Here is a 24,461-nt window from a genome sequence, read left to right as displayed (position 1 = left end):
AGTTCAAATTTGGTGAACTTTGACAGGCGAAATCACCGCATTGACCAATAGGAAATTGTTTGGTTTGACGGTGACCTCTGTGTGGGCAGTGCTTCGTACACAGCTACACTGAATATTCACAACAGACAAGGATATCATTTTAATGGTGAGTTAGAAGTATAGAAGCAGTACATGCTCGTGCCTAAGCAGATTCGGCACACAAATGAGCAGCCAATGCAAAGTGTGAGATTGAATTGCAAGTAGAGAAAGCACGCTGTGGCAACAGTTCTTGTTTAGAACAGATAAAAGAGGAAGCGGGAGCCGGTTTCCACAGTACACGTAAGTCACAGAAAATGCTTTCCAGCTTTATGCCAAACAAAAGATTGGCTTTCAGCAACAATGGAAATCAAGATCAGCTTTTCAGCAAAACACTCTCAGAACACATACACACAGTCTCTGGTGTGTAACTCTCTCTACTCTTTCTGAGGACTGGGTTGCTTTTTTCTCCCCTGTCTCTCAATGTGAACATGGAAATAGTAATTAGTAGCAATTCATCTCAGGTGGATGTCCTTACTGCTTTCTCTCTCCCCAGATGGGCGCTCGCCCATGCCCTCACCTCCACACATGCATAGAAACCAAATTGAATGCCCTCAAGCAGGAATATGAGGCTGAGACTGCCTCAGCAGAAGTTGAAGTATTTGAGGCACTTGCAAGTCCAAAGAACAGTGACTATGCAAGTAGGTGGAGTCACTCTTCATCAGTACAAAAGTCAATCCATTGCACTGGTGAATATGTTCAAGAAAATGTTTCTTCCTGTGAGAATTACTCTTAAGTTCAGTACAGGAGCAAAGAGACTGCTCACTTTGTGCAGCCCAGACTTCCAACACATACTGGAAACCAGTATCTGCCACAGACAGATCCAACTGTCTCTCCAGCTAAAGTCACATTTGACCAAAGCCCCTACCTCAAAAGTGCTGACTCTCTTCATGCAGATTATGCCCCAAGTTATCATTCAGGGTGCTAAACAAATCCTATATATAAGTCTCTACACAGTGCAAAACCAAAGAGGACAGATGTGTCTGAGCTGGCTGCTTATTTATCTCATTGAGATTTAATCACTGCAGGACTGTTTGACAATCAGCCTGGAAGTTACCTATCTTGGAAATCCAGCTTCACAAATGGATTAGAAGGGTTGAACCTCAAACCTAGTGAAGAGCTAGAATTCATCATTTAGTGGCTTGGTGGGGAGTCATTGCAGCATGCCAAACAGTTCAGGGCAGTTTATGTAAACAACCCATCTAAAGGTCTGGATATGGTCTGGCAGAGACTTCACAAAAGTTATGGTTCACCAGAGGCTTTTGAGACTTTTCTGTTCCCTAGAATTCACAACTTCCCCAAATTCTCAATTAAAGACAATGAAAAGCTATGAGAACTCAGTGACTTATTTTAAATATGAACTGCAAACAAGAGGGCTACTTACCAGGTCTTAACTTCCTGGACACAGCAAGAGGTATAAACCCAATAATAGAAAAATTACCTCACAGCATTCAAGAACAGTGGATGGCTCAAGTATCCCACTTTAAAAGAGATGATCAAGTCCCATATCCTCCATTCTCATTCTTTGTAGATTGTGTGTCACCATGCAGAAAACAGGAATGACCTTAGCTTTAGCTTGCCAATTCCCAATACAGCCCCCTTCAGAGGTAAGAAAGTGCATCAAAACAAACCATGGAAAACTAAAGCCAACATGTCAGTCAACAGAACAGATATAAAGAGCACTTCCTCAGATTGTTCCAAAAAAAGACCATTGAGGATCCTAATAAACAGTGCCCCCTTCACAAAAAAACCAATTCCTTAAAAATGTGCAGAGCCTTCAGGGAAAAGTCATTTGCAGAACGGAAATGCTTTCTGTCAGAGCATTTCATGTGCTTCAAATGCTGTACTTCAACAGCCCATCAAGCAAAAGACTATCAAACTGTTGTACATTGTTCAGAATGTAATAGTGAACGACACATCTCAGATCTCCATGCAGGGCCAGGACCTTGGATTGTGGCAGATCCCTCCTCACCTTCGGAAGGGCATGGTGGGTTGCAAAGTGAGAACACACCTGCAGTGGTAAACCCAACATTTACTGAAGTTTGTGGAGGAGTCAATAGCAAATCATGCTCTGGTAAATGACTACCCTAAGGGACATGCTGAGAAAAAGGGAAAGATGTATGTGATGTTAGATGACCAAAGTAATGTGTCACTATCCAGATCCAGATACATTCAAAATCCAAAGTAATGCCTGCCCATACACACTCAAAACATGCTCTGGAACAAAAAATACTGCTGGAACGTTTCATTGTAGAGTCTATAAATGGAGAAGTTCACTTACCACTGCCAACCCTTACTGAGTGTGACTTAATCCCTAACAACAGGGATAAAATACCAACACCAGAAGCTGCACACAGTCACACCCATCTCAAAGCTATAGCAGACAAAACACCACCCCCTGACCACTCTGCAGAGATTCTGCTATTGCTTGGCAGAGACATTATTTGTGTGCACCCAACGGTTAGAACTTGGATGGGTCATAATCAGCAATGTCTGCCTTAACGGTGCCCATAGATCTGCAGTTTGTGCATACAAAACTCAAGTCCTTGGAAATGGATGTCCAAGTTACTTTAAGCCATGTGAGAACAACATTCACATGAAAATGCAGATTTCAGTTGAGCAGTGCAAAACTCCTTTCATACACGTTAACTCATGCAGAACTGGGGAAATTGGTCTTCAGTGACTCAGATGATGACTTCAAGCTTGCTGCCTCTGTTGAGGATGAACTTTTCCTGCAGATTATGAACCAAGGGTTCTGCAAGAATGACACAAACAGTTAGGTTGCTTCTCTTCCATTTCGAGCACCAAGACAACGCTTACCCAACAACCGACAACAAGCTCTGAATCGACTCATATATCTCAGGCGCACATTGAAAAAAACCCCCACAGAGATGAAGGGACATTATGTAGATTTTATGGAAAAGATCTTTCAGAATGATCACGCTGAAATATCACCCCCTATTGACAAAGAATACTGGTACTTGCCAAGCTTTGGAATCTATCACCCTCAGAAACCAAGCCAAATCAGAATTGTGTTCGGCTAAAGTGCAAGGTTCAACGGTGTGTCACTGAATGATGTTCTACTACGAGGTCCAGACATAAACAATAGATTGCTTGGAGTGCTTATGGTCTTTCGAACTGAGCCAGTTGCCGTAATGACAGACATTCAGAATGATCATGCTGAAACAGCACCCCCTATTGACAAAGACAAAGAATAATGGTATTTGTCAAGCTTCTAAATATATCACTGAAACAAGATCTTAGTTATGGGCAAAGGAGGAGTCAGGAGACAGCGAACAGTCAAGGTGAGTGTTTTATTACTCTTTCTCAGTGTTTAATAAAACTCAAACAATAGGGCTCTTGATGGCCACACACACACACAGCTTCAGGTGGTGGCTCTGGTCTCTCTCCACTCTGACACTCTGGCGTGCCTTTTCAGGTCTCCCTCTACCATCACTATAATGAGAGACAGGTGTTAGAGGTAATTATGGCCCAGGTGATAAGCTTTACCACTCTCCCGCAGACCGACACATGACCATGCCTCCCCATGCCACAATCACCCTCAGAATCCAGGCCAAATCAGAATTGTGTTCGACTCAAGTGCAAGGTTCAACGGTGTGTCACTGAACAATGTTCTACTACGAGGTCCAGACTTAAACAATAGCTTGCTTGTAGTGCTTATGCTCTTTCAAACTGAGCCAGTTGCTGTAATGACAGAAATCCAGCAGATATATCATAGCTTCCTTGTGACAGAGGTTCACCGTGACTATGACTTTGTTGTGATTCTGCAACCATCATCTTGATAATGAGGTGATAGACTACCGCATGCAAGTTCATGTCTTCTGTATCTCCCCCTCACCTGCTTTAGCCATTTATGGGCTGAGAAGGACAGCTGTGGAAGGAGAAAATTACAGTGGTGTTGAAGGCAGAGCTGTAGTCAATGAACAGCTTTCTGACATACAGTATGTGTCTCTGCCTTCTATGTGAGTCAAAGCCGTGTGAAGGGCAGTGGAAATAGCGTCATCTGTAGACCTGTTTGCATGATATGTAAACTGGTGGTGGTCAATCGTTCAACACAGAAACACCAATGGAGCTATATTCCAACTGACCTCAACCCAGCCAATCATGGCACGAGAAACATTCCAGCGAAACAGCTTGCACTTTCAGCATGGATGACTGGACCAACTTTCCTTCCTAATCCATCAAGCAGACAACCAGATGAGGAAAAAATTCTACTCATTAACCCCATTTCAGATGCAGAACTGCGACCTGAGGTAACAACATGCATAACGTACCATTCACAAAGTCATCTTGAGAGTGCACGCTTCAAAAGATTGTCAAGTTGGAGATCAGTGTCTAGAGCTGTTGCTCGACTCTCCCACATCGCCAGTTCCTTCACACAAGAAGGCAAAAATTATGCCTGCCATGGCTGGCATATGTGTAAGAAGCCTCTCAATGCAGATCTGCTGAATCACATAAAGACTAGAATTCTTCTTGCTGTTCAGATGGAGACTTATTCAGAGGAAATTCAAAGCATCCAGAGTGGCAAACCCATTCTGAAGCAAAGCTCCCTTAGCAAGCTTTGCCCTTTTATTGACTCTGAAGGCCTACTTAGAGTTTGAGGTCGCCTGTCAAAAGTACAACTTCCATAAAAGGAATCCCATCCAGTTATATTTCTAGGAAGACACCATATCACCTCCCTGCTCATTAGACATTATCATGAGAATATGTATCACCACACCATCACTGTTTTCTAGGTTGTCGGGGGCAAGAGGTGTATCAGTAGTCTGATTCACAGCTGTATAACATGTCGTAAATTACAGGGAAGAAGGGAAGAGCAGAATCGTCTTGCCTGGTGATCGTCTGAGCACAGATCTATCACTACCCGCAGAACACAGTTATCTTCACCTGCATGAGCACCCATACCACCATACACATTGAAGTTATCGAGACACATCTAGACACATCTAGTTTTATCAATGCCATTAGATGATTCTTTGCAATCAGAGGACCTGCAAAGAAATTGAGGTCTGACTGTGGGACGAATTTCATAGGGGCCAACAAGGAGCTTCAGAAATGTAAGTGTACAGTATTTCTAGTGGGAGATTCACAGCTGTACATCACGCCATTTTCTAGTTAACTCCTAGCCAATCATGCATCAGCCATTGCTTTAAAAGCCTGCTTTCAATTTACCTCTTTGCTGTTTCACTGTGCCAACATGGCAGTTCATTCTATAGCTTACTACGTCCTCACTAAATCCGCGTTCCTCACCGAATCCGTCGAAACTATGCCTCAAGGCAGCAGCTGATCCCCATCAGAAATATGCTATGTTCTCAATCATATTCTACCCGCCATCATGATTACATCGCTGATGGCCACCTCGGTGTGGAGCGCTCCTATTGTTTTGTTGTTTTTGTTTGTTTGTCCTGTGTTTAGTAATCTTTTTCCAGTCAGTTTTACCAGATATGAACTGCTGAACAGCTTATACCAGACAGTCTTTTCCCGGTTTTTGAATATTCAGATGTTTTGCTAGACATTTTAGTTGGAGGCGCGGCTTTGTTGTTCAGGAGACGCAGGCAAGGAAGACGAGCCGGTGCGCTGGTCAAACTCTGTCGGCGAGGCTTTAGAACAACGCTGCCGAGCATTCATCTTGCGAATCTCTGCTCTCTTCCTAACAAAACGGACAAACTACATCTCCTCACCCACACAAACAAGGACTTTTCAATCTCTGCTGCCTTGTGCTTCACAGAAACCTGGCTGAGTGAAGCCATTCCAGACAGCGCATTACATCTGCCAGGCTTCCAGTTGTTCAGAGCGGATTGCATCGCGGAGTTAACAGGGAAAAGGAGAGGCGGTGAAACATGCTTTTACATCAATGAAAGTTGGTGTACAGATGTAACAACATTAAAGAGGATGTGCTGTCCTAATTTGGAAGTGCTCTTTATTAACTGTAAGCCTTTCTACTCGCTGCGGGAGTTTTCCTAGTTTATTCTGGTGAGTGTGTATATGTTTGAATGCGGTGCTGCAACAGCTGGCTGATCAAATCACAGACACGGAACAACAATACCTGGACTCAGTTATTATTATTCTTGGGGATTTTAACAAAGCAAATCTCACACGTGAACTCCCCAAATAAAAACAGCACATTACATGCCCCACCAGAGACAGGAACATACTGGATCATTGCTACATAACAATAAAGGATGCATATCGCTCTGTCCCTAGAGCAGCTTTGGGACTATCTGATCACTGTCTGGTTCATCTTCTTCCAACCTACAGGCAGAAATTAAAATCAACCAAGCCAGTATTAAGGACTATATAGAGATGGACCAATGAAGCAGAGCGGGAACTACAAGCCTGCTTTGACTGCACGGATTGGAGTGTTTTTGAGGCTGCATCCACAGACCTGGATGAGCTCACAGATACTGTTACATCATATATCAGTTTCTGTGAGGATATGTGCTAGGACTTATTTAAAGTTCAACAATGACAAACAGTAGTTCCCTATCTGTCACTCACTCAACGTTGTGTCGATGTAGTGACACTAGGGGTCACTCTTGGGAGCCCAAGACACCTCTGGTCTTTGATAAAAGGCCAATGAAAATTGGCGAGTGGTATTTGCATGCCACTGCCCCGGACATACGGGTAAAAGGAGCTGGTATGCAACCACTCATTCAGATTTTCTTTTCTGAGCCGAACGGTCATACTCATTGAGCTGAATTCTACTGTTCATTCACCTCTGCTGGATCTGACGGTGCATTTCAGTGGCTTCTCCCGCCCCTGCACTGGTGCACTGCAGAGAACGCCCCTGGGCACTTCGGCAGAAAACAAGAGAGTATATTTTCTGAAAGTGCTTTTTTCCTCTAAAAGAGTATATATTTCTCTAAAAGAGTGGCACACACGGAACGTCTTTTTAAAGACGTCTTTTTAAAGATGGCTTTCCGATTGTGTGTTATTCCTGGTTGCAGTCGTTATCTCTCAACTTCGGATGGTCATGATCGCTGTCTTTCGTGTCTGGGCGCGACCCACACAGAGGCAGCGTTTGTGGATGGATCATGTACTCATTGCGAGAACATGACCATGACAACGTTGAGGTTGCGGCTTGCTTTTGTAAGAAAGCCAGCCATCCCAGTGGCTCCCCGCCTCTGATTTGGGGGATTTGGGGACCCCAATGGGATCATCTCTGCCGGATATACCCCCGCGGACCTCCCATTCCCCAGCACGCTTGTCTGCCCCAATCGGGCTTCCGGATGAGTTCGCGGGCTCGTCTCACGGCGAGTCTGGCTTCTTGTTCAGAGCCCGCGAAGATGATGAGCTCTCGAGCACAGCATCGTAGAGCGGGTTTGTCCAGTCGGCCGCAGAAGCCTCAGCTGGGCTTCCACCCTCGGGGACGATTGCCTAGTCACAGGCCGAGACTGAAATGATGGACATGCTTTCCCGGGCAGCCACGAGCGTCGGGATAGAGTGGAACCCTCCGCTCAAAGCAGCTACACCGCGCTCCAGTGCCATTCTTCCCGGAAGTGCACGAGGAGCTGACGAAATCGTGGGAGGCACCTTTTACTGCCCAGCCCCGATTCCGCAGTTCCCTGCTCTCACTACCCTCAATGGCAAGGCGGCCAGGGGCTATACGGCGATTCCCTCGGTGGATAAGGCGCTCACGGTGCACCTATGCCCGCAGAGCGCCGCCACCTGGCGCGGACGCCCTAAGCTCCCGTCCAAGCCCTGTAGGCTCATGTCGTCCCTGACGGCTAAAGCCTACAGCGCTGCTGGACAAACCGCCTCTGCCCTGCACACCATGGCTCTCCTGCAGGTCCACCAAGCCAAGGCATTGAAAGAACTGCACGAGGGTAGTTCCGCCCCAGATTTGATGCAGGAACTGCGCTCGGCGACCGACCTCGCTCTCCGAGCAACGAAGGTCATGGCGCGGTCTCTCGGGAGGACGATGGCCACACTAGTGGTCCAGGAGCGCCACCTTTGGCTCAACCTGGTTGAGATGGGTGAGGCCAACAAGACACGGTTTCTTGCTGCCCCTATTGCCCAGGCTGGCCTATTCGGCGACACTGTCGATGATTTTGCCCAGCAGTTCTCGGCGGTGAAGCAGCAGACGGAGGCAATCTGGCACTTCCTGCCCCGGCGCGGCTCAAGATCCTGCACCCTGTCTGCTCGTCGCCAAGGGTGTCCCCCTGTGGTGACTGCACCGGCTCTGCCGCAGCCCGCCCCTTCGGCCCGGCCCCGGCGTGGAGCCCACCGCAGGAAGCAGACACCACCCGTCTCACAGTCGGCATCTAAGAACCCACGGAGGTCGTCAAAGCGCCCCTGAGACGGGCGACCCAGTGACGAAGGAACCCACTCACCTGGAGCTGGTAAGAAGGCCACACCATCCCCCAGCTCCTTTTATACCTGTATGTCCGGGGGAGTGGCATGCAAATACCTCTCGCCAATTTTCATTGGCCTTTTATCAAAGACCAGAGGTGTCTCGGGCTCCCAAGAGTGACCCCTAGTGTCATTACATCGACACAAAGTCTCGTTCCCTCCATCAGGGAACGGAGGTTACACAAGTAACCATGACGTTTACAGCAGAGCTCAGGCAGCTTTGTCAGGCCAAAGAGGATGCTTACAGGGGTGGGGATAAAGTGTTGTACAATCAGGCCAGGAACACACTGAACAAGGAAATCAGAGTGGCTAAAAGAAGACACTCTGAGAAGCTGAAAAACAAGTTTTCAGCTAACGACCCTGCATCAGTGTGGAGTGGCATGAAACAACTCACAAATTACAGGACTCCTACCCCCAACCCTGTGGTGGACCATCAACTGGCTGACGACATGAATGTGTTCTACTGTAGATTTGAAAGGCTCAATCTCACACCCCACACCCACTCTGACCTTCACTTCACACAAACACCAACACCTCCTGCAACCCCCCTCCTCCCCCCTCCTGCTACTCAACCTGCACTTAAGATCTGTGAAGATGATGTGAGCCGCATCTTTCGGAAACAAAAGACGAGGAAAGCTTCAGGCCCAGATGGCGTCTCACCAGCATGTCTTCGATCCTGTGCTAACCAGCTGGCCCCCATCTTCACACAGATCTTCAATAGATCACTGGAGCAGTCCCATGCTGCTTCAAATACTCAATCATTATTCCTGTCCCAAAGAAACCAAAAATCACAGGACTTAATAACTACAGACCTGTCGCCCTGACGTCTGTGGTCATGAAATAATTTGAGAGACTGGTGTTGGCCCACCTGAAGAACATCACTGGACCCTTTCTAGATCCTCTTCAGTTTGCTTATCGAGCAAACAGGTCTGTGGATGATGCAGTCAACATGGGATTGCATCATATCCTGCAACATCTGAACAGACCAGGGACATATGCAAGGATCCTTTTTGTGGACTTCAGTTCAGCTTTCAACACCATCATCCCAGCAATACTCCAGAATAAATTACACCAACTCTCTGTTCCCATGTCTATCTGTCAGTGGATTACCAGCTTTCTGACGGAGAGGCAGCAGCTTGTAAGACAGGGGAAACTCACTTCCAGCACCTGTACAATCAGCACTGGTGCCCCCCAGGGATGTGTGCTCCCCACTACTCTTCTCCCTCTACACCAATGACTGCATCGCCAAGGACCCCTCTGTCAAGCTCCTGAAGTTTGCAGACGACACCACTGTCATCGGCCTCATCCGAGATGATGATTAGTCTGCATACAGAAGGAGGTTGAACAGCTGGCTGTCTGGTGCAGTCAAAACAACCTTGAGCTGAACACGCTCAAAATGGTGGAGATGATTGTGGACTTTAGATGGAATACCCCAACACTGACCCCCCTCACCATTCTAAACAGCACTGTGGCAGCAGTGGAGTCATTCAGGTTCCTGGGCACTACCATCTCACAGGACCTGAAGTGGACTTCACACATTGACTCCATTGTGAAAAAGGCCCAGCAGAGGTTGTACTTCCTTCACCAGCTGAGGAAGTTCAACCTGCCACAGGTGCTGCTGATACAGTTCTACTCAGTGGTCATTGAGTCTGTCCTCTGCACTTCAATAACTGTCTGGTTTGGTTCAGCTACAAAATCAGTCATCAGAAGACTACAAAGGACAATTCGGACTGCTGAGAGGATTATTGGTTGCCCCCTGTGTGTGTATGTATGTATGTGTATAACTATTTTTTATTTTTTATTATTATCTATGTTTTGCTGCTGTTTTTGTATTGTTTTTGTATTGTTGTATACTGGAAGCTCCTGTCACCAAGACAAATTCCTTGTATGTGTAAGCATACTTGGCAATAAAGCTGATTCTGATTCTGATATTCATCAAATGCATTTACAGGATGTTTTATGGGTCTTAGGCTTTCTGCTGCCAATGTTGTCTGTTCATCATAACCCTCATCTGCATCAATATCAAATTCAAGAGGCAATATTTCATTTCAATAGAGCATTCGGCTCTCATAGTTCATGGTACGCGGTCACGCGTTTCACAGCGTGACGGCAGCGCCGTGCGAGTAACTGAGTTAAGGTTCACAATGCATGATTCATTCACCATGTTGCCCGAGTGTACCCCTATTGGGGAATCAAGATCTATCAAGTACTTATCATACGGGGTCTTATTACTCCATTCAGTTAAGATGATGCCTCATTTCCTTGGTCACTCCTATCGCACGTAAATCACAAAGTGTTTCTTACTTCATACATCTACTTCCGCGTTCTCCAAATAAGGAAGCACCACTTGTTGTTGCGTGCCTCTGACACCTAGCAGTAGGCTCATTACATTTCCGCAATGCATTATATGATCAAGTCAAACAGGGCTCTAATTCCCATTCCACAGTTATGTTTATGTTTTATTACTCATTCAGGCATCATTACAGTGCAGAGATTTGTATTATATGGCTCTCCATAAATCATTTTTATTTTTTCACTGTTCGGACCATGTTTCAATCAATGGGGAAGTTCTAAGCATTGCGGCTTTATCAATGTTCCAATTTCAAAGCTCATTACTAGTTTAACAACTACGTTAGCCTAACTACATTAAAAAAACTTTTTTTTAAGTATCAATGCATTTCAATCTTTGCTCCGTTAACTTTTAATGCACTCGTCGTTGGGCCAGTTACGTTTAGTAGCAGGTAAGTAAGGTTTTAAGCTTCCTTATAATGCTTTCTACATTAATTCTACAACTATGTTTTCTAAACACATCCCATTTAAATTACTGTCCGCTCTATTCACTGTAAATATATTCATGGTCAGGGTAGCTACATTTGGCAGCAGGTAAGTAAGGTTTGTTCACTCTTAGATAAAACCTGTGCCGGATTAGCATTTCTTGCGAAGCAGATACCGAATATTCAGTCGAATATTCCCTGTATTAGGTCAGTTACGATCACTACTTTATTTTAAGAATGTGAAATGTCAGAATAATAGTAGAGAGAATTATTTATTTCAGCTTTAATTTCTTTCATCACAGTGGGTCAGAAGTTTACATATACTTTGTTAGTATTTGGTAGCATTGCTTTTAAATGGTTTAACTTGGGTCAAACGTTTTGTGTAGTCTTCCACAACCTTCTCACAATTAATTGCTGGAATTTTAGCCTATTCCTCCAGACAGAACTCAGTCGGGTTTGTAGACCTCCTTGCTCGCACATGCTTTTTCAGTTCTGCCCACAAATTTTGTATCGGATTGAGGTCAGGGCTTTGTGATGGCCACTCCAATACCTTGACTTTATTGTTCTTAAGCCATTTTGCCACAAGTTTGGAGGTATGCTTGGGGTCATTGTCCAATTGGAAGACCCATTTGCAACCAAGCTTTAACTTTCAACATAATGTTACTTCCCCATCTATTTTGTGAAGTGCACCAGTCCCTCCTGAAGCAAAGCACCCTCACAACATGATGCTGCCACCACCATGCTTCACGGTTGGGATGGTGTGTTCTTCGGCTTGCAAGCATCACATAATGATGGTCATAATGGCCAACCATTTTTGTTTAATTAGACCAGAGGACATTTCTCCAAAAAGTAAGATCTTTGTCCCCATGTGCACCTGCAAACTGTAGTCCGGCTTTTTCATGGCAGTTTTGGAGTAGTGGCTTCTTCTTTGCTGAGCAGCCTTTCATGTTATGTCGATATAGGACTCGTTTTGCTGTGGATATAGATACTTGTCTACCTGTTTCCTCCAGCATCTTCACATGGTCCTTTGCTCTTGTTCTGGGATTTATTTGCACTTTTCGCACCAAACTACGTTCATGTCTAGGAGACAGAATGTGTCTCCTTCCTGAGCGGTATGATGGCTGTGTGGTCCCATGGTGTTTATACTTTTGTTTGTACAGATGAATGTGGTACCTTCAGATGTTTGGAAATTGCTCCCAAGGATGAACCAGACTTGTGGAGGTCCACAATTGTTTTTCTGAGCTGATTTCTTTGATTTTCCCATGGTGTCAAGCAAAGAGGCACTGAGTTTGAAGGTAGACCTTAAAATACATCCACAGGTACACCTCCAATTCAGTACACCTCCTATCAGAAGCTAATTGGCTAATTGTTTAAAGGCTTGACATCATTTTCTGGAATTTTCCAAGCTGCTTAAAGGCTCAGTTAACTTGGTGAATGTAAATTTCTGACCCACTGGAATTGTGATATAGTCAATTAAATGTGAAACAAACTGTCTGTAAACAATTGTTGGAAAAATACTCTTGTCATGCACAAAGTAGATGTCAAAAACTATTGTTTGCTAAAATTAAATCTGTGGAGTGATTAAAAAATGAGTTTTAATAACTTCAACCTAAGTGTATGTAAACTTCTGACTTCAACTGTATGTCACCCTCATCATAGGACTCAAATGAAACATTGTCCATCCTCTGACAGATATCGCACAATTAACGTTCATATGCAAGCATGGCTATCCTCAAGCAAGGATATCACATGAACCATGCCCCCTTTCTCATAAGGGTCATCAACAAAGCAAGCACGGCATATCCTATCGCTAGATATCGCACAACCATGCCAGGGATCTCACAATTCATGCACTATTTCATGCATTATTGTATATTCAAGCAATAGTAATCACATGAACAATGCCCCCTTTCTCATAAGGGTCATCAGCAAATGCAAGTGTAGGGCTTTACTGGTTGTTTAGATCAGTGTTACTATCAGAAATAATTAATAATTATTTCTGTAGTTATTAATCAATATTTAAATTAATTAATTGGATCTAACTCATTAAAACCTCATATGGGACTCCAGTAAATGTAGTGTGCTACGTTTAGGAGCAAGTTTGGTTATTAGCAATAATTAATAATTATCAAAGATAATTATTAATTATTAAAATCAATAGAACATTGATGAGAATCAGTGTTAGCTTTTTTTAATCCTTTAAATCAACAGTTATCAAAGATAATCATTAATTGTTAATGTCGATGAAACATTAATTAAAATTAATACTAGCTTATTGATCATTCAAATTCAAACAAAGATAATTATCAATTATCAAAAATCAACAGAATATTAATAAGGATTAACATTGACGGGGCACCACCCTGAAATCAGGGACTAATAACCGAATATTAAAACAGTCTCAATATTAGATTGTTTTCTTAGGAAAATCGACATCCGAAGAATATCGATTTTCGGGAAAAAAAACAATGAATGAAGGTTTGAATCCGAGCACTGACATCCCGTCAGCATGACACAGGTGTATGCAAAACAAACCAAAACACTTCTTTTGTAATATAAACAAAGTTTATTTATGCAGTAATATCAATTAATAATTAATACAATGCAGTCAATAAACTTCCGACTTACAACTACAAACTAAACAGTGATATGATTAGATATGGAAATAAAAATAATTCTATAACACATAAGGTGTGTGTGTGACAGTGTGTGTGTGTGTGTGTGTGTGTGTGTGTGTGTGTGTGTGTGTGTCAGTGTGGTTAGTGAGAGAGAGAGAGAGAGATGATTAAGTGACAGCCCGAAAGCTGATTTCGCGATAGCTGGAGATAAAGCAGCCGTGTTCATCACTCAGAGACATGGTTTTACAAGCGGGGCTCGTAAAAGTCCCTTGTTATTTGACTCTTTAATGGATGAACTCAGTTGCTGTCTCACCCGCGATGGTGAAAATGCACAACAGTCCAATTTGGTTGGACCACAATACAGCAAAACAAATTCGTGATAATTAATACCCTGAGTATTAATAATGAGCGGACATGGCGGTCCGTAAACTGTACAAGCAAAAACCTTGAAACACAAGAATAACACGCTATAATATTCTATCTCTGCCCAGACGTAACCTCTTACTTGAATCGCATGAGGACACAGGTAGAATGTGTTTTCCTCCGTCCTTTAATTTTGACCCGGTTCCTTGAGGCTCGTGTGATGACGAGAGGTCGTTTCCTTGCGCTGTCGGCGGGCGGTACGGCTGTTGATTGTCGGCGGCCGGTACGGCTGTTGATTCTCGGCGGGCTGGCGGAGAACTCAGAAATGTCGACTTGATTGAAGATGGAAGAGAGATCTTTAATCTCTTCACTTCTGTAGGCCAATGGATGAAGATGCGAATTGCTCGGCGGTCTCCTTCGGATCCGTTAGAGTGTTCGGTTGAACACAGAGTAATCTCAACTCGTCCAGCGAGATGGAGATTGTATGGCTACAGTTTCAAGTCGGACATTACTTCCTTATGCCACGAGGTTGCACCGGAGAGCAGCAAAAAGCTACGTCCGTATTCGGTGAACAAAGTCGCCGGAAGCCCCTTTGGAAGCATTTCAGAATTATTTGAAGTCCTGATGATGTCATGTTTGAGGGACGTTCTGTTGTGTGCCTCATCCAATAGGAGTTGAGAGCTCGATCCTTTAGAGGGCAAGGCTTCATGGATCCGTAGTCTGTTTTGGACTCCCTTTGTTTGATTTTGGTGCGATTTTTATCAGTAAGATTTACGACTTAGAAGGTGGGGGCTTGAGGAATGTTTTTGACTGTTAGGCCTGCCTTTGTCTTCTATCTGAATACATGAGGCCCAACACAAGCACGGCTTATCCTATCACTAAGGTATCGCACAACCATGCCAGGGATATCACAGTTCATGCACTATTGTCTATTCAAGCTCTTACATCTCCTTTTCTGTTCTCCAGACTGAAACTCTAGCCATGAAGACCTGGTTCATAACCCGCCCGGAACTGTGGTCTTTTGGGGGTAGTATCGGGTTCTCTTTTTTTGGGGCAGGCCCTCACCACCAGCCTCCAACATCTGGCAGGATCTGATGGTTCAAGTAGCAATCTCACTGGACCGCCAGACGGGGCTTACGTCAAAAGAGAAAATATATTCTGCAGTACTATATCAATTCATCAAATAAATGTCATGTCAACTTTACCAAGCCTGCGAGTCTTTCTGATAGAAATGTAAGCTTTCCTCCTGGTCAGTTTGATGTCAACGATCTCTACAGATGCCAATGGCGCCAAGTCCAGTATTTGAAAGGAAGACATTTGTAATCTCCAAAGCCGACAGAATTGGAGAGGTTAAAGAACAAATCTTCAGGACGGAGGTATCTTGCTAAGAGACAACCAAGCCAAAAGACACGACTGGTCTATAGGCTTAATCAAGAGAATCTTCCCAAGTGATGATGGAAAGATCAGAAAGGCTGAGGTGAGAATTGTGAAGGAAAGTGGACCAAAACACTTTGAGACAAGTTTCTGAAGTGGGCTGAGACCAGCCAACTTGTGCCCCTCCTCTTCTGCACTGGCGTGGAAATCCAAGCTGGTGTGTCCACCCAAGCTGTGTAGGATTATGTCTGTTCTAATAGGTAAGACCTATGCTTCAGCTGGCCAGGCTGGTTCGGCTCTGCAGACCTGCTCAAGAACATAAACAAAACTGGCCTGGACCCCAGTTTCTTTCAAGAGCTGTGTTGTGCCAGTGTTTTGGTGTTCCAGGCTACCAAGATCACAGCCCAAGCCATTGGCAGATCTATGGGAAGCCTGCTGTCCATTGAGCTTCATATCTTGCTTAATTTGTCAGAGTTTCACAACAAGCACAGGGCCGTTCTGCTCGACATTCCGATGTCACAGCAAGGACTCTTTGGTGATGCCATGAGTGTTTCTACTGAGAGATTCCAGTCAACTAAGCAGCAATCGATAGCCTAAAAACACATCCTGGGGCAGCGTCCAGCAGGACATTCTCATCGGGGCAGCAAGGCAAAGCAGACTGCCACTGCTGCTCCTGTTCTTTCTCAGAAGGTGGAGACTGAGTGTGGTCCCAGCGGCCTTGGCCTAAATGAAAGATTGTGCTCTCCAGCTCTTGTCCCAGCAGAAAACCTCCTTCTGGGCGTGGCTTGAGCCCACAGACCATTTCGCTCCAGTTCCAAAGAAGGCCTGGGCCCCTTCTCTGTGTCCCTGCAACAACTCTCTCACTCTCCCCGCCGTTACATGCCAGGAGGCTTTCACAGCCATTACATTATCGTCACCAAAAAGGGTGGTGGGCTCAGAGATTTGTCTCACGACCGCCCTCTGCACTGGTTCATGTTGATCAGCCTAAAAGATGCATACTTTTATGTACAAATAGCCCCTCACCACAGGCCATTCTTGAGATTTGCCTTTGAGGGGACTGCAATCTACTTCAAAGTCCTGCCCTTCAGCTTTTCCTTGGCTCCTTACACATTTAGGAAATGTGTCGATGCAGTGCTTTCAGAGTCTGCATATTGAATTATCAACATGATTGGTTGCTATTAGCTCAGTTTGAGGAACAAGTATGCCAGCACAGAGGTCTGTTGCTTACACATTTGGAGTGGCTGGGCTTCAGAGTCAATTGGAGAAAAAACATGGTGGTGCCCAGTCAGCAAGTTTCTGGCTTTCGTCCGGCTTTTTGCACCTTTTCAGGAGTACAAGCTGTGTGGCACATAAATCGACTAAAGAACTGCTTGTAGTCCTCTTGACTCTAAGAGCTTTCTGGTTAGACATGCAAGGCTTTCACTTTCTGATCCGCACAAACAACACTGCAGTCGTGGTGCATATATTGCCTAAAAGGAATGTAGTCTCTCACAATGTTGGATATGGCATGCCAAATTCTCCTCTTGAGCGAGCCACATCTCCTATATATACACACACAGTGCAGGATGGATCTGCTCTCGTGTCAAGGTGCCTGGCCAGAGGAATGGAGACTCCATCCTCAGATGGTTCAGAGGATTTGGGAAGTATTTGGGGAAGCCAAGTGGATCTGTTTGCATCCCCGGAGACCACGCACTGTTGCTTCAGGTACTCCATGATTCTTGCTCTACTGCACTTGGACGCCTTAGCTCACAAATGACCAGCGAAACTCAAATATGCATTGCTTCCTATTCACTTGCTATAACAACTGCTGTGCAAGGTTCGGGAAGACACGGTGACCGAATTGCTAGGTCGATCAAAGTGGCCAAATAGCCCTTGGTGTCTGGAGCTAGTGGAGCTGTTAGATGCTCCTCCGTGGGAAATTCCCATGATGAGATATCTGCTCTCGCAAGCTCGAGGCATGATCAGCTTTATGTATGGCCCCTGAACAGGACTCGTCTGACATACTAGGGTTGTTGCAGCCAGTGCTCGACACCATACTGCAGGCCAGGGTCCCCTCAACGAGGCGGCTGTATGCCTAAAAGTGGCGATGTTTTCTGACTAGTGTTCCTCATGTGGTGAGGACCCAGTGTGTTGCCCTGTGCATACAATATTCTGCTTTTTGCAAGGGCACTTGGAAGCAGGACGTACTCAACCATGCTTAAAGTGTATGCTGCTGCCATAACGACCAGCCATGACCCCCTGTGGTTTGTCTTTGACTATAATGGTTTATTGTACCTCTGTCCTGTTTTTTAAAGATGAAGAGGTGGTTATGTCAAAGCCTTTTCACTACCCTGATGGCTAATTGGCATTGCCCTGGGGCACATAAATCGCTTCCTGCACTACTGATTTCTCACTGTTAAAGCCGACATCACACTAGCAGATTCAAAACAAGGGGTCAAGGGTGGCATACATGCAGACTGTTTTGCTGAGATCTCACTCTCTTCAGTCGGAGGTATGACACACTTGCTGATACAAAATGGTGGAGGGCTAACACATACTGTAATTACTCCCCAAAACTCTCTCTCTGATTCCCTGTCACGTGGAGCTCGCAGAAATAACAACAGGAGTACAGTATGAGCATAAACAATTGTAAAAGAGTGATTTAGGAGAAACATACCTTATGAAAGTGTGTGATTGTGTATTTATCCCCTCGAGGCTTTCCATAGAATGCATATATCCATATGCAGCTTTCAGTGAGTAAAAGCAATTACGTTCAGTAAAAACAGACTGTTGTGCATTGGCTTTCTAATTTCATTAGTCATTTTTGTAGAGAAAAATACAGCGAAAAAACACTTGGTGACAGAATCAATATGGATTACAATCAATGTTTGTGATGATATGAAGCTGAGTGCGACTGCAGATTAAAATGTTGAGATTAGCTTGAAGTCTTGTCAGTTCTTCAGTAAAAGAAGAAGCTCATTGGCCTGCCCGTTGACAGAGCGATTTTTTTTTTCTGTCATGTTGGATCCTTTTTTCCATTGCTGGAACCATTAACTGAGCAGGGAGTCCTGACGGTCAAGTGATTAACGACCTCCCAGTGGCAGACGCTAATGAGTGCTTTGTCTCCCTCCACCTAGCCAGGGATTATGTTGCTCTCCTCCAGATGAAAATCCTGGCAAAATGGGGCTGTGCTCCAGTTTATATGCCCCAGATGTGTGTGCGCATAAGGGGCAGAGCATCAAGTGTCATCTGCCAATGAAACTGGCATGATTTTATAGGGTTTCAGAGATCATCACTCACAAAGACTCCGCTGCGCGTCTTGATTGCATTACCACCTCAGGGTGTGCGTTTTTTTCAATAATTCAACGTTCTGTTGTCAATTATTCCTTACTTAATAAACCCCTTTATAAAGCCTTAACAAACAGAACATTAATGTAAAGTGTTACCAATAACTTCAAATCAATATTAAACTCAATAAATGAATATTTCTTATCCATAAACTGGATAATGCACAGCCCACCAGTTATAATCCAAAAATAAATTCCTTAAGAGGGATGCAATGATACACTCTGTCGAGGTATATTTTGCAGTAATGGCCAGCTGGCTGTACATTACTTACTTATCAAGCACTTTAAAGTGGACGTTGGCCAAAAGACAAGCTTCACAACTTCTCAGAGGGACTTCACTTGCTGTTGAGTATGATTTACTGAATTTCTGTATCAAAAGTTTTTGTATGGTCACTCCAAGTGCTTTTTATGTTTAAAAGATGTTTCTTATACTGTAAGTATATACATTTACATAGATAACTAAATAGACAATGTAAACAGATTGTTTTTCTTTTTAATGTGCAATGAAGTATTACAGGTTTGCTAATGTCTGATGATTATTTTGAAGCAAAATAGCCACTTTTTAGAATTTAGAAATTGGACCACTGCATTTCTAAAGCTGTTGTTGACTCAAACATTGCCTTCAAGATTTTCATGCTCCGTCGACTTTGTGTTACTTTGAGTGATGCAGCAAAAAATAGAGGGAGGAGAAAACAGCATTTCAGACAGTGTGAAATCACATCTTTTCAGCTGGCATTCCCAGACTTGACACACTAAATAATTAGTGATGGCATTGTGCTGTGTCTCCTTGTGTTCCTCTTCTAGCGGAGTTCCTCTTCCTGCTGTGGGGAATCTATCTGTGTTATGCTGTACGGACTGTGCCCTCTGCCTTCCATGAGCCTCGCTACCTAGCAGTTGCTATTTATAATGAACTTCTCATCTCCGCAATATTCCACATCATTAGGTGAGCAATATGCATGAGTTATGAGTAGCAAAAACATAAGCATGGTTGAGACTGGTTGTTTTATGAGTGGGACTGTAAACCGTGCTTAAAATAAAGTGGAGTTTAAAAGCCTGAATTCTGAAGTGAAAATACTTCTATTCCCACTGTTTTGCTGCAGAGAGCATTACATTAAATTAAAAAATACATTACACATACAAATGACTTGTTCTTTATGAGTTGTATTTAACAATGTATGAATTTTAACATGCTATTTGTTATAAATTAAATGAGTAAAATTTATATTAATTGTAAATATTAATATTAACCATCCTGGCCATCATGGAAAAATGTGCACTGTTACAAAAGGAAAGCAATGTCGATCATGTGGCAAAGAGAGCCATTTCACAACAGTGTGCCGTACAAAAACAGATCTAAAAGTTAACCAAGTGACAGATAAGCCCCCACACAACAAAGTGTTAGTGGACATCACGGACGATGATGATGATGTTGAATGGATGTTCATTCTACACGGAGAGGAAAATGAAGCCGGAATAACAGTAATGTTAAATGGTATGCCAGTGACCATGTTAATAGACTCTGGAGCGAGCTGTAACATTGTAACATTTACAGCGATATTGCAACAGGAATACAAGGCATGTTTTGAAGGTCTTGGAAAGTTGAATGACTTCCAACTGGAATTGCATGTTGACAGTACCGTCATTCCTCTTACACAACCAATACGCAGACTGCCATTTAGCGTGAGAGAGTTGCTTAAAGCCAAATTAAGCTATAAAATTATAAGCTATAAGTGAAGCTATAAGAGAAGGGCCGACTCCATGGGTATAACCACTTGGGTGGTGCACAAGAAGGGTGGAGACATCAGAGTTTGCATGGATATGCGCATGGATATGAGTCAATGACAACATTTACATGGACACCAGAAAGCGGCTTATTGCAAGAAAGCGGGTTGTTGCGAGAAAGCAGTGTTTCTGTTTGCCTGCACTGTATAAGCGGTGTACTCTTTACTCCTGTTTACATGCGTATTTGTTAGTAAGCAGCTTTCTCCACAGCAATGTAATTTCCTGTGACACTTATGTAAATAACAAACATGGTATCCAAGGAAGACTTCACTATTTTATTCTCCGTTGCTTCGCTTTATTTCCAGATATTCCAGAGTTGTTGCTGTGTTTGTATCCTTAACTTTCCAGTGTGATATGCAGTGGAATTGCGCAGCAATAGTTGTGTTTCCCTCATACGTAAAACTCCGGAATTCCCTTAATGTACGGGCGCATATACGCGAACATGAGGGACCGTCGATATTTTACATTGGTGTCCATAAAGGGTATAGTTTATAGTGTATGTGCTTTTCCCACTGTACTCCCAGAAATGTTGAATTCTTTCCGCAGTATTGACTTGTTGTTGGGCTCAATCCTATGACGTTTGTTCTCCAGTCTGTTCCACACACATGCACACTCCTCCAAAACCTGTTAGAACACCGCTTATGTGTTTACATGACAAAATTAAGCCTCGATCTCCGGGAGAAATCTAGGTGTGTTAAACCGCTTTCACTTAATCCCTTAAACAGCGTAAGGAAATCGGCGTTCTTGTTTACATGACGTTTCAGAATGCCACTTTCTGCAAAATCCCTGGAATAAACCGTTTTTTTAGTGCATGTAAACGTGGTCATTGAGGCTGTGGTGCGTGAGCGGCACCCAATTCCCACTATTGATGATATGGAGGACGTCACTGGAGCTGAAGTGGTTTCCAAACTGAACTTAAAATGGGGGTACCATCAGATCGAGCTGAAACATGAGTCGCATTCGTTGATCACATTTGTCACACACACTGGACTATGGAGATACAAAAGGCTCATGTTTGCCATTTCTTCCCCAACTTGGCTAATGTGGCAGAGCCATTGAGATGACTCAATAGGTCTCAGTGCACCTGGTTGTGGGGTGAAGAACAAGAATGCTTCCAATGCTTTTAAATCTGCACTAGCAAGTTCACACACAATGGCATATTACAGCCAAAAGGCAGACACACAGGTGATCGTGGATGCAAGTCCATTTGGGCTTGGAGTGATTCTAAGCCAAAAACAGGCATATTGTTCATTCAAACCAGTCTACTATGCGAGTCATGCTTTGACAGATGTGTTATTCCCAAACAGAAAGGGAGCACTAGCCATAGTGTGGGCTTGTAAAAAGTATGGGAAAGAATTTTCAATGATCACTGATCATAAGCTATTGGAGACGATATATCAGATGCCAGGATTGAATGATGGGCTTTAAGGCTGCAGCCCTACAGATTCAAAGTAATTTACAAGCTTGTCCCACAGAATGCAGCTGATTCACTCTCATGCCTCACTGTGAATCCCCTCCAGCCACAACATGTGATGATGGCCACATTTATTTTGGTGCAAAGCATGGGGTTGCCAAAGCTTTCATGCCTCATGAACTAGAGGAAACAGCAGCAGTAGATACAACTCTACGCATGTTGAGGACATGTATACAGCAGAACTGTTGGAGTTTGTGCAGCCCTAAATACATGTACATCAAAGTAGTACTGTCCTGCATTGGCCATCTGATATTAATGGGGGAACCGCATAATTATTGCCCAAGTAGCAAGAAAACTTAATCTGCTGTTGTCCCACGAGGGGCATCAGGTTAACCCTTTAAATGACAGTCTACAGTCTTGTGAACAGTATTTAGTCAGTTTTTATTCATTTAAATTATGCGTTGCATATAGCAAAGCCAAAATACAACGTCCACGCATGAGGACGCAGGTTCGAACGAGGTTAAATGGCATTTTCATGGGCATGAATTATGATAATTGTGAATGAACGTGCACACGCCCCCTATTCATTAATTTACTAACACATCTGGGGAGTACGAAGCATTCGTGAATCTGGAAAGTTTTTGTGAATGTCCATTTTAAACCTCACCATTCGCTTGAGGCCAGTATGGTGTAATGCATCTGTGTCGATAGACCGCCAGGAGCTCTTTAAATTCACTTGATGTGAACTGTGCAGCATTGTCGGAGACAATAGTCTCAGGAAATCCAGAGTGGCAAATATTTGTATTAAACACCTGATAATGGCACTCCCAGTGATGCGGCAGAGCACACTAACCTCCACCCATCTTGAGTAAAAATTGGTTGTGACTAGGAGATGCTTACCTGTTGGGAATGGACCACATATATCATTGGCAACAATTTGCCAAGCTTTCTCTGGCATTTTTGTGTGTGTTATTGGGACAGGTCTTGGAAGTGCACCATTTAACTGGCATGCAGGGCAGGATCTGACTACCTGCTCTACATCCTTGTCCATGCCTGGCCACTAGACTTTTGTTCGAAGGCATTGTTTTGTTTTAACATTAACTTCTGCCGCACCGAGTCACGTGGCACAACAGCATGCCGTCGATTTCCTTGAAGCACTCCTACGGACGCAGCGCCAACAAAAGTGCCTCTGGTAAAAAAAAAAAGTTTTTTTTTTTTTCATTGAAACCTGTTTGGTTGTAAAGAGTAGCGTCTCTAGTTTCATTTGATTATGCCACTTTGAAAAATCTGTTCATTTTTCATATTTCAGCATGCTAATAAACATTATGTCTACATATGTGGACACTGGCACCGCATTCTCAAAAGTAGAAAAAACATGTTCGTTATTTTGAATAATTTTGAACTCTAACACATCTGTGGGTCATTTAGCTTCATTTTTATATACATTTTGTTATGTCTAATTTTGTTATCTCTGCGCAATACGTTTCTATTCATTAACATTAGTAAATGCATTCCTCTATATTTACTGTGCCTTTTTTTCGGCACTCATACAACTAAAATTGTCCATACAGAAAACATTATCATAACATTTAGCCGAAAAAGGGAAAGGCTGAAGCCAATGCTTATTATACCTTCCCTACTCACCTTAAAAATATACAATCTTGTGATCTTATTTTATTATCTGCATTTACAATCCTTTTAACAATTCATAAATTAATGAGCAAGGTGACTATTTAACAGTACATTAACAACATCAACTTAATCATTTAATACAGACAAAATATACCACATATACCTTCACTAAAGCAACCTAAACCTAGACGCATAACACCGCTAGGTATTGTACTTTAATCCATTTCTAGTCCAGTAATACTTAATCCAGATTTTCATACTTTTTAAACACCTCATTTCTAAACAATCTTTTAAATGTATTAATTATTTTACAAAATTGTAATTAACATCCAAGCTTTTTCCACAGTTCCACCTCCCTTTATTGAAATGGATCTGTTTTTCAATTCAGTCCTAATTCTATTTTTTTAAAACATACATAATCCCTTCAAATTATAATGACTCTGTCTCTTAACCAACCTTTTTTGTAAATTTTTTGGTAATAAATAATTTTTAGCTTTATACATAATCTGAAAAATGTAATATTCTACAAGGTCATTAAATTTCAATGTATGTCATTTTACAAATAAATGATTTGATGATTCTCTGTAATTACTTCTACAAATAATTATTATTGCTTTCTTTTGAAGATTAAAAATTTGATGAGTGTACGTTTTGTAGGCAGATCCCTCAAACTGCAACACAGTATGTTATGTAAGGAATAATAATTGAACAATACAATGCATATAGTGCC

General features: G+C 43.2%; 1 protein-coding gene across 1 annotated transcript in view; it reads left to right on the top strand.

The window, feature by feature from the left end:
- The window catches only part of LOC127442648 (probable G-protein coupled receptor 158), a 79,298-nt gene that overhangs the window by 38,617 nt on the left and 16,220 nt on the right, over nt 1–24,461 (top strand). Inside the window, exon 8 of the mRNA XM_051700838.1 lies at nt 19,708–19,846. Coding sequence (XP_051556798.1) covers nt 19,708–19,846 — 139 coding nt within the window. The remainder of the gene's footprint in view (nt 1–19,707; nt 19,847–24,461) is intronic.

This window comes from Myxocyprinus asiaticus, chromosome 6, assembly GCF_019703515.2.
Source record: "Myxocyprinus asiaticus isolate MX2 ecotype Aquarium Trade chromosome 6, UBuf_Myxa_2, whole genome shotgun sequence".
Classification (NCBI taxonomy): Eukaryota; Metazoa; Chordata; class Actinopteri; order Cypriniformes; family Catostomidae; genus Myxocyprinus; species Myxocyprinus asiaticus.
The sequence above is the reverse complement of the archived record's forward strand: the minus strand, read 5'-3'. Positions and strand labels throughout refer to the sequence as shown.